Source organism: Amia ocellicauda, chromosome 2 (genome assembly GCF_036373705.1).
Source record: "Amia ocellicauda isolate fAmiCal2 chromosome 2, fAmiCal2.hap1, whole genome shotgun sequence".
Lineage (NCBI taxonomy): Eukaryota > Metazoa > Chordata > Actinopteri > Amiiformes > Amiidae > Amia > Amia ocellicauda.
In genome coordinates, this window is record NC_089851.1 from 8,789,775 (window position 1) to 8,801,800 (window position 12,026).

General features: G+C 37.2%; 1 protein-coding gene across 4 annotated transcripts in view; it reads left to right on the forward strand.

Annotated features, from left to right (window-relative positions):
- The window catches only part of pard3aa (par-3 family cell polarity regulator alpha, a), a 353,698-nt gene that overhangs the window by 333,494 nt on the left and 8,178 nt on the right, over positions 1-12,026 (forward strand). For all 4 annotated transcript variants that reach the window (XM_066717599.1, XM_066717607.1, XM_066717623.1 and 1 more), the window contains one exon: positions 6,229-6,349. In XM_066717599.1, coding sequence (XP_066573696.1) covers positions 6,229-6,349 — 121 coding nt within the window. The remainder of the gene's footprint in view (positions 1-6,228; positions 6,350-12,026) is intronic.

A 12,026-nucleotide genomic window follows, 5' to 3' on the forward strand; every position in this document is an offset into this window, starting at 1 on the left:
TATCACCTTCTGTGTCAGCTGTAGCCATCACTCGTATTATACACACAGGTCCTTTTTTCTTCCATTATAGATCTCGCTTTGAGGCTGCAAATCGGTATTGGTCATACAGTTGTTGCTGTGTTTGAATAGCAGCTGACACGAGCTGGCTTTCTGAGCTATACATTGATTTCCTTTGAAGATAGGAGATGAAACCCAAAGTGACACTTTTATCTTTTCAATAAGTGACAACCGTTATTGTTGAGGTAATGCATGAAAATCATCGTGGTTACCCATCCAATTTCTACTCCTAACCCATTTGGCATTATGGGCTATGCATGTCTTTGACTAGTACTATCCGCCTTAATATCAGATCATGTAAAATTGCCTTGAACGTATTGTTAGTTACTATCTGAACTTCCTATCTTTATCTCGGTCTATATGATCCAACAATGCAATAGCAGTGTTCAAGACTAGAATTGGTACATTTTAAAACCTAACTGAATAAAGGTAGTTGCTATTGCACAACCCTCGAATGATTGTATGAAAAGGCTCCCATGTTTAGAATCCAGATTCATGTGAAATATCTCATTCGTCAAATGAAAAGTCCCAGGTTAATGAGAGTGTGTGGCAATTCCTTTCCAACTGGGGGGGGGGGCAAAGGACATTCATTAATCTCAAATGGGGAAAGTGCACACTGAATTTGACAACAGTTTCTGTACATTATTGGAATTAGTCTTGATTTAATGAGTGCATTTGCAAATGAGAGACAAATCCTTAGAAATGGACACTGGTTTATATTAGGCTGAATGGCACACCAGAGGTTTGGATCTTTTCTCCTGTCATTTTCATTATGACGTCTTTCCCTTACCCTTGTTTGAAGTGTGACCCCTGACACTAAATGCAGAGCTGCAGCTCTCAGTGGAGACCCATTTCCCTACTTCTTCCTTGTTATTTAATTACTGTTTATTGGCAATGTAGGGGATATTTGGGAGTCCTGTCATAATCTGAATGCTGCAGGGACAGATACACCCACTTTAATATAACCTGGACCCACCTTCAAATTTACAGCTAACATCTGCTGCTGATCTGAAAGGAAACCACTTTATTGGTCAATGCCATAACCCCATTTATGAAGGCCACACAGAAGTGAACATCTGGAAGCAGACTCGGTGATTCCTGTGCCGGATTGTTCCTTTTCAGATATACTATGAATGTGAATCAGAACTGGGATTGGACTGGAGACTTATTCGTAAAGGGTGGGTTAGACCCCTGTGATGGCAAAGGATTTTATTGTATTACCTACGGAGTTCTTTCTTTCTTCCTGTTTACAATGTCTGGGCGCTTACTTTGTATAAACAATATCTTCCTCCACATCTGAGAAAACAAACAAACAAACAAACAAACAAAACTATTGGGAAACAAATCCAGTAACTCAAATCAGATAAAATGTTTAAAGTTGCTCAGATTGACACCATGTTGTTTTTCTGACCCAGGGGGAGAAGTGAACGTGATTCAGGCTGAATTCAAAAGGTATAATCTTCCATAATAACCCTCTGTGTTCAAAGAAATTGCTTTTCAGCTGGTAAAGAAAGCAACCAAACAATGTTATTGAGCCCCAGAGAACCAACCGGCTTGTAAACACTGACCTTTCAACACAGGTATATAGACAGATATTGAGTGAAGTTTGGTGTACTTAAATGCTGTATTTAAGAATTAAACTGTCCATTTGCTAACTTTGTTTTATGGATATTTTAGCTCAAATCCAATGCCTTTTTTGTATCTTTAGAAGGCCGTTACATACAATCTTAAAAGTTGAAAGATAAGTGATACATTAGGGATGTTTTAAGTTGTTACATGGCAAACTGACCTTGAAACCTTCATTAGGATTTTGTTATGACATTGAGCATCAGTAGGGTGTGACTCTCGGTAGCTAATAACACATGATTTAGGGATAAAACTCAGATTATATTAAGTAGAGTATCATTTCTAAAATAAATAAACCTATTGATTAGTTTATACATGAATTACCTTTTAGTTTCTGGTATTGAAAGGGATAATGCATTTATCCTCCCTGTTGAAATGCGCTATTGATAATAGCATGAGCAAATTATTGACAAATCTGTAGATAGTATTCTGTACAAAGTCAAGTATTGACATTGCTATACTAGACAAATATTCCTAATCAATCCCACCTGATGAAGTGGGAATTGCCCTCCTGAGTAATTAGCTGCAGCAGTACTCAAACTTTCAGAAACTCCCACTGGGCAATTGACCACCCACGCCATATCATTGATGCACTTATTTAATGCGTCATGCATGTAACGATACATCATGTAAAAGCAAAGAAAATACATTTTGCAGATCCGTCTGTAGACTGAAAGAAAGCTCAGCAGTGAGTTATGGTCGAGAGTGTGTCTTCCGATGGCAAGAAGACATTGAGCTATTGTGACAAATTGACTTTTGTTAGATCCTCCTATAAATGCATTATTTTTATTCAAATGCAACTGAGACTGCCTTGAGATTAATGCAAGTAAACCTGTCCACTTTTCATTTTCTCCTGGACTTAATCCAAGCTCATCTTTCGTTCTTCCAATTGAACTCATTGAGTGGCCACTTCCATTGAGTCATAAATAGTGGAGGAGGGGGGAATGTAAACTGTCAACAGGAAATGAATCTTTAATAAAAATAGGGGTTGTTGCAATAGCTCCCCTCATTGTTTTCTTTATTGGGGCTTTGACCTATTGGCAGGGTTACGCCAGGCATTTACGATGGCCCTTTCTTTGTGCGGTATCGACTGTTAGTGATTCGTCAACAAAGGTTAACCGTGTTACGCCAATAACTGCACTATTGTTTTAAGCCAATCGTGAGACCACACATGTAGGTGAAATGGACCACTTCATCAAAATAATGAGAGAGAATCTAAAGTAACTGTATCCCACTGAAGGAAAGTACACAGTGAGATTCATTAAGCCTGGTCATATTTCACATTTCTGAAAGTCAGTGTTTACTGATCTTCAAAGCAAACATTTTAGGAAATTGTTTCTCATCTAGAAAGACTGGACTTATTTTTGTCCGTCTCCTGCAAAGCTTTTAAATGCATTTAAATTCCCTGTGCGCTCCTGTCTAAGGCCTTGGCAAATAGACTGGAGGCAGGGCACGTCAGCATCAGACAAATGTGTAATCACACATTACAGGAACTAATCGCAAAATTAATTTTCCTTGCAGATGTGTTTTAATAGGCTTCTGATTTATATTTCCCCCCCTTCACTGCAATCTTAACTGCTTGTGTACAAATTCTAGCTGAAGGCATTTTCTTCAGTTCTCATCAACTAGCATTTATAGGGAATCCATTGAGACGCTGTTGTTTTTATCCCAGTACAGCAAACTTGTGTTGGGAATCCTTCATAATTGGACACTGGAAATGCTGTTGCTGGGGATATGATTATTCTCCCTGGTCATTTATGAGCAGAATGACACATTTCAAGATCTCAGTCCATTTCAAAGGGTTTAATTTCTTATGTGAATATTCCGGTATTTTGAAAACACAAAATCTGCCCTCACCACAACATACAAAAACATACATCAATGTAACATTCATTGCCAAATAGTAACTTGTGTAGTATTGCATTTCAGTATAGAATTCCTACACAATGAATGTTGCTATGTAATGGTGCGTTAACTGATTGTAAAATGGCCTAAATACACCTATTTCAAAGAAATAGTATCCTTGGAACACTTAGTTACTAATGGACACCAAACCAGCACGATGGATCACATGGCCTCCTTTCGATTGTAAACTTTGTTCTTATGAAATGCAGCTTGGTGAAATCATTTAAATATTACGTTTTCCACTTCAGAAATGTGCTTTAAAAGCACATATATACTTTTTGATATCTATTTCAAAGGTATTACAATATAGATTACAATAGACTGTACAATAGAAAGTATGGTTATGAAGGAGTTATTGGAGCTACTGCTATGATTATGGTGTATATTAACATACCTGAGGCATTCAGAAACACTTTATTTAAATAAGCAGTCATATGAATTTTACCTTTGAGGCAGAGGGTTTATGAACATAGCGGTGTCAGCCTGTCAAAATTAAGTACTCTACAGGTGCTATTACTGTGAAAGCAGACAGAGTAGATTAGGATTGTATATCTGGGAATTAATAAAAGAACACAAACAATCCAGCAGCAACTGCAGCCCACATTAAGCAATTTGAATGTCATTTTTTAATTTACAGCTGAACTTGCAGGAACCCGACTTGTCGATCCAGTACTAAGAATAGCTGAATAAGATGGTGGTGTTAGCATTTCATTACCTTGGATCTTCCAAGACTGTAGATGAGTTCAGCACCTGTACACTATCTATCTGCACCGAGCGTGTTGGATAGACAAATCAAATGTGTGTTGAGTGCGCACATTAGATGGAAAAGAGTAATGAATACACAACCGACTTGAGTCACTGCTATCTTGAAGAAGATGTGTTATAGTCAATATTATACTAATTGTGTGGAATACAAATGTAAAACGGAGATACTAATCTAAGTTTAATTAATTTACAGTCCTACCCTGAGAAATGTGACTAGTACCCATGTAGTAACTGAGTGTAGGCTACATGTAATAATTTATGGCAGGTTGAAGGAATTAGATTAATTAGCCATGCAAAAGAAAATCGTAAAATCGTCAAAAGCTGGAAAACGAAGAAATCATAATTTGTCGCGTACTTTATTTGCAAAATTAACATGTGGAGACTGGCGCTCGCAAGGAATTAATAGAATTCACAAAATAATTATTATATACAAACAATTTTTAATTCAAGAAAGTTAGTGATGCTTCTAAATTGATTTAATAATAAGAATACAAAAAAAAATCTTTACATTAAAAATGGTGTGTTGGCAAATGCACAGCAGTAACCCCTGTAATTAGAATACCATGTATTCATCATGTAATTAAATTGAGATTCTGCTGGGCTTTAATAAGCAGTCAGATGTAACACTGCTTTACCACCTGTAAATATAATCCAGATGGAATAGCATCCCCTGAAGCAATGTTGTTCTTAAGTGCTCTCTGTTAATTTACAGGGAATAGAGAAATTGTTTATTATTTAATAGGATGTCTTATCATAATTACAAGTTTGTCACAAACTACTTCTGTGCGAGGTGATAAAAGCAGCCGCTGATTAGAGGGGGAAGTGTATTGATTGGTATTGACAAGATTCTCAAAGCGCCTTAATGAAACCGATGCAAATGGATTTTCAACTAGAATGGCAGCAAGTTAAAGACTTTTCCAAGTTGGCTGTAAAACATGTTATACTTGCTTATTGTTTATTTAGTTATTTTATTTTAGAGTATGGGATTTTGCAATGGACAGCTTATTGTCGGACACAATAAAATATCACATTACGCTTGTATTCATTTGGTACTTTTGCTTTTACATGAGCTTACCTACTGTACGACAGGATTATTTTTCTCTTGAAGGTTCCCAGATTTGTATATGGAACACACGTATGTCTGTTCTGTGCCAGTGTTATATGCGTTATTTTCTGTGCAACTGAAAATCCCTAAATGCATTTACTCTAAATGGGCTCTGGGACTGGAAAGGCTGCAACTGTATTTTTTCTTTTAAGTGTAGATTCACGAGTTCATTTATCATATTTAGTTTTTCATTTTCAAAATAAGGATGATCTAGTCTCCTCGTGAAAGTGAATCATAGATTTTGACAGGGGTAAAGGATAAGATATTGTGGTCTGTGTGAGTGATCTACCATCCCTGATTTGCCGTTGTGTAAACTTAACACCCACAAGGAGTCAGTTTTCCTGGAAATGAGAGAAACCGATCCGACTGATTCCCAAACACACACTAGTTTAGTCAGCTAAGGGCACAGGGTATTCAGATGAATCACTCTTAAGCTCAGTTGAAGACACTTATTGTCACAATACATTTGTTTATAAATTATATGTACCGCATTATATATCATAAAAACCTTTTATTGTGTTCCCTTGAAAAGCTCAAGTGTTTTCCAAGTAGCTTGTGAGTAAGCTTCTGCAAATCACTTTTCAATGTATTTCAATGTATTGTTTATATATTGTGATTTGTGTTCATTATTTCATGGCTGTTTTTTCCTTGAATTGCCGCTTTTTTTTTTTTCCTGACCTAACTGACAGGTTTACATCACGTTGAAAAGAATAGAACAGATTATATTAAAATGTGACGCAAACTCATCCTTCTCGGCCTCTTTTCCTCAGCAATAGAATGGCCCCCAGCAACCACGACCGGATACAGAGGCTGCGGCACGAGTTCCAGCAGGCCAGACAGGACGACGACCCCGACGACCGCCGGCGCACCTACAGCTTTGAGCAGCCGTGGGTGAGTGTTTAGATCTCTTCCGAGGGCCAAGCTGGCAGGCCGTGGATCTTTCACTAACTCTACTACAGCCGCCGGTGCCTGTGACGCTACCTTAGAACCGCATGCAACACGGCAACACGGAGTCTGTGTCCTTCTGACATTTTAACCTCTAACCTCTCACACCTCCATCTGTGGTCCATCACACCCTCATTTCACCTGGTGTCGTTGCCATCCGTCTGTCTGTCACGTGAGTGGCATCAGGTCTTTTTTTTGGAAAGGATCTAGCGCACTTCCATCGCCCGTGGACTAATGTCAGGCTTCTTCAGTTGTCTCTGGCCAAGGACTTCCACAAAAGGCCGGGCCTGTTCTTCACTTCCGGCCGGTGGTAAAAAGCAGACGTCCGCTGAGTTCAGAAACGCTTGGCAGGCGACATATTGTGGGACTTCAAAACACAACCTCTAACTTTAATGTGCCTTTTGGAAATGGGGCTTTTGAAATTCATTGTTTTTCTGCTTTTCCAATGGAAATCAAAACACAGCGGTGAACAAGTTTTCTTGAAGTATCAATGATTATTTGGGAATCTTTGCTAATCAATAATTGAAATATTTTGCCTTCATCAACTTTTCTTGGTATTGTAACCTTCTGGTAATCCAGGGCAATTTTTATCTTTCTATTTGTATGTTTTCTTCTATTTTATAACCTGTTGTGTGTGTGTCTTACATGGGGGAAATTAACTTGGCCGAATAATTTTTATTTTTATTTTTTAATTGTGCATGTATTTGATTTATTTTTTTGGTTCACACTTTTTCAAGTGGATTGTTCTATTCTAATTTCTTTAGAAATTGACTTCATTTTACTTTGTTTAAATACATTTTGCACTTGTCATTTTTGTTTGTTTTGTTTACTTAGCATGACTTAAAAAAAAAAAACTGATAGCCAAAACAAATTGTGAATTTTTTCAAGTTGTTTTTCTCAAACCAGCATTTCACCGTGAAAATAACTAACATCTAAGATTTTTTTTCTTTTTTTAGAGATAAATAAATAAAACTGGGTGGTTTTAAAGGCTCTTCCTTTCATTAAGTGTCATTTATGGAAATAGTTTACTCCCCTGAATTTAGAGTTTTTTTTTATTTTTATTTTTAACATGCTTTTGTTTGTTATTCTATTTAGACTTTTATTATAGTTATTGTGTACTTTTGGAGGTTGCAGTGCAGGATGTGTTTTTCTTTATTTTCTGTGAGGAAAAAAGTGAAGCCTTGCATGCTGGGAAGCAAACCAATGAAGGTGAAAGGTCAAATGGTTGTGTATTTTTGTGCAATAATGGCTAGAGACAGATAGCAAGGCCTGTCCAATGACTTCCTGTACAGAGTGTGAAGGGCATTTTAAGGATGACAGCCTAATTACCTTATGGAATAGAGCCATTTCCTAAATTATGGGTCTGAATCCTGACCCCGTTGTGTTAAACCGATTGTGAATTAAAGCGACCCCTATCTCTATAGTCTTAGTGCAGTTTAAAGGTAATGGAATGGTCATAATTGGCTTTTGTCCTACACAATTAATGAAATCCTCCTATGGCCTATTACGAAGCAACACTGGTGTGTGAAATCAGGATTAATATTCCCAGCTAGGTACATGAATTGTTTTATAAGGTGCAGAAGATCTTTTTTATCATTGAATGGAAGTACTACACGGCCTTAGAGCTGGTAAAGTAAGATATACAAACTAAATTGTAGTCGCTGTGCCTTACCTGAACAAGATAACACATTCCTGCAATCTTGTTTTATGCTGATAAGTGCCCTGTACGTATTTTAATTACCAAAGCATTTGAAAATTGAAGGATGAAGAGGGTAAGAATTAATCCCTGCAAGTCAGGGTTCCTACAGATGTCTGTCTGTCTTTCTTATCGAGGACCTTTCAAAACAAGGTACTTCATTTATCGATGGATCATATTAATTTTCTTGGTTAAATTATGTAACAATATACTTTCCTCTTTAAACCCCCTTTTATTTACACAGCCGTCCACCAAGACGATTTGTGTAGGCTTTTAATTGCCAGCAATTGATTATGTAGTGGAAAGTCTAGAACCGTGCTAGAGCAATAAAATATCATCTGTTGTTAAAGCGTGACATGCACTCATTCACGGGCTGGGCATGGGTGCTTAGCTGCAGCCACAGTGGTGAAAAGTGACCGGCATGCACCTTGAGTCTGTGGAGGTGCCACAGAGAAAAGGAATTAAATTATATTCCCCCTATAATGTAAATTAAACACAATATATCAATTTAAAACATTACAAAAATCAGTTTTCTACTACTGAACACAGACCTTTGAGTGGGTGAGTAATACTAATTTAAATGTACAAGCTACGCTGCAGCATTAATGGTTTAAGTTAAAAGAAGGAAGAAATAAGCAGTACAGAGTTGCTGTAAATTATTCTAGACATTATCCTTTATGTAGGAAATCTACACACACACACACACACACACACACACACACACACACACAAAGAAGCTGAAATCACTGAGAAGGGTAACTTTCAAATGGCTTTTGTATTTCAAACATAACAGGATCCTTTTAGGAACTGCCCAATATAAAGTTAACGAGAACAGTGCTATAACACACAAAAAGTACTGATGGCTTCAAAGTTATGTCACACAGCTTTTAAGCTCTGTGGTGAGAAAAGCACAGTGTTGAATCAGGGAGCTGAGTCAACTCTCTTCGGCACATGTAAACTGTGTCCTGAAATTGTAGACACTCTTCATTATTCATTATTTTAAAGTTAACACTGCTCCTGGAAAAACTAAAATGTTCAGTAAGTATTGAAGTCTAAAACCCAATGAGACATATGAAATATACTGCAGTCAGTGAATATAGTCATAGTGTTAGCACCAATTAATGTTTCACCTGGAAAACTGGGAAGTGGAGGAATTTGCTGTAGTGGCATTTTGAACATATTTCCCGGTGATTTAGGTGGGTAGGTAGATTTTTTTTTATATTTGCCACTTTAACAGTTGATTGCAAAAGTAATATTTTAACCACCATTATTTACTCATTTTGTAGCAACTGGTATAAAGCTAAAAGTGCCTCATCTCAATGAACGGAACATGATTTATGAGTTCCATTACAACCACAATTTATTCTGAGAATAGTTGAGTAGAAACTTGTATAAATGCGAAACAAATGTAAATTAAATGTAGTTGTCTGCTCTAGTTTTTTTTTTTTAAAGGCTTGAGAGTAAACGGCATGGGTTTTTAGGTCCGACATACATTATGAAACTGTTGGATACTAGTTGGCTCTATGCCCGTCAGACACCAGTGCCAATTTACCAATTGTTTTGTAATAATTGAAAAAAGATCTGGTTTCCCACATGTTGATATAATAAATGTTACTATAAACGTCACCCATACAATTCCAGACTGTGCTAAAGGTGCAAATACTCCTAGCAGCTAATAGAGTTTTGTTTGATTTAAAATGTCAGATTGCTTCTAACCACCAGGGACCCAGTGAAGTGTTTTGATCTTATATACACTGCACAGCCTGAACTGCAACTAAAGTTGTGAAGTGTTTGCATTGATTGCTCATGTTATGGAACCCTTTGATTTTTTTTTTTTCCTTCTCCTGAAGGGGTGCAAAAACACCTTCACCTCATTTTCAGACTGCTACAGCTCTGAGGGAAATTGACACATTTCAACTTGATTTCAACATATTCAAAATTGATCACAGATTAAACCAGGCTATCTTTTGAAGCTACAATCCACAGTGCATAAAACACAAAACTGTAACCATCTGATGAGTTGTGTGTTCCTTATAATGTATCATTAGTTTAACACCTCAGCTCTATATTAATTCCAATTCAGCAAGGAAACTATTAAATATAGTGAATGACTACATACATACATACATGTGCTTAAGAACACATGAATGCCGTATTGATTCATTTCATGATATCTTATCTGTACTGATACTTAATTTCAAATGTTTTTGTTTTTTGTGAACCTTTGAGAGTCTTGTCACTGGAAAATTGTTGTGTTGTGTTCATTTTTTTTTTTTTTGTAATTTTGCCAATGAAATCATTTGGTCCTAGACCTGCTTTGTGTTTTGAATGCGTATGGAATTGTTCAATCTTGTGTGAGAGAGAAGAAGGAAGCCCCAGAAAAGTAGCGTTTCACATTTGGGTCAGATTACATGGAAGGTGCTAGGCCAAATAATTTGACCACTTCTTGCAAATAAACTCATTTGCTGTTGATCAGATGAAAGTGGTGGACCACACTGAGAGCTTATGCATGCTCTTGCCTGAAGCAGGAATCACTGCCTAATGAATACTTACATTTAACACATTGGTAGGATTGTGTGTTTGCATGAAACCATAGACTAACAGAACTTTTGTTGAAGTAGCTTTTTTTCTTCTTCTTCTTCTTGTAAACACTCAAGAACATTAACATTGCCCAGACAAATACATTCCATATGTGTATGTGTAGATGTTTTAAAGCCTGGAAGTCATTCCCAGCCCTACAAGGTAATGGTATTGTGTTAGACATGGGGAATAAGATACATATGCAAACACTGCACCAGCCATTACTGCAAGCCTTGACCCTGCTTTGATATAGCAGGTCAAGCTAGTCTTGTCTATTATCTTTACCATGGCCAGGTCGCTTTGTGTTATTGAAGTGTGGAGTCGTTTCCATATGTCTTCACGGCCTCATATTTTTTATAGCTGCAAATAATTTTCATAATTATGTTTTACTTTATTCTGTGTTGTTTGCACAGGTGTTCGTATTCGTTTATCGCACTTTGCTTTTCAATGCCCGAGAAGCTGAGAGAGAAGCACAGACTGGGATAATTTGTGTTTCTTTTATGATAAATATTTATGCTCTGGGATTGGATTTTGACAAATATAATCTTGCATATGTTATGACACCTCAGAAGAAAACCAGTCAGTCACATTTACTTCTCATAAGTCCGTGATCCTCTCTTATCATGCATGTGAGAGTGCATGAGTCGTCTGTGCGATGAATGGTTCACATGGCACGGTGTCAGTCATGCTGTAGGGCCCATTATTTGTTATAAAACATGAAAACTTAAATGATGAGTAAAATGTAATTGAAATACTATTTCCAAAGGAGTTAAATGGCATTTTAAGTTTTAAACAAAAATACAGGAGGAGTAAAACCCCAATCTCTCATCACTCTTGCTCAAATACACCCTCAGGTACACACACTATCATACATGCATTACAATACAATGTAATAAGCTTCCTTTCCTCTGCGTCAGTAACTCGCTTCACATACCACTGCAACCACACTCCCTCATGCTGAACACATTAACACCCCCCCGCAGTCTCCACCTTTGTAGCTGCTCCTTGGCTCCTCCCACAATATGGGCGGGGTCCAGTGGCCTCATCCTCATAGCCTCATGGTCGTTCCCTCCAAGTGGGTTGAGGCCAATTAACTCCGTTACTCAATCACTACTATCTTGCACTTGCATCACTAGGGGGTTGTCTGAACTATTGAATTCGTACAGCATAATAAATAAAAATAAAAGTAGTATAAAAAACTAAATAATAAATTGGTACTGCAATTTGGGGAGTAGGTGCTTGAGGATTTTTTATTTTTTGTATTTAAAGCTGTTTAATTGTGCTAATATTCTGGCTGTTTCAAGGGCCAGCCTTGAATTATAACTAAAGTGCGTTCTCAACTCTTTT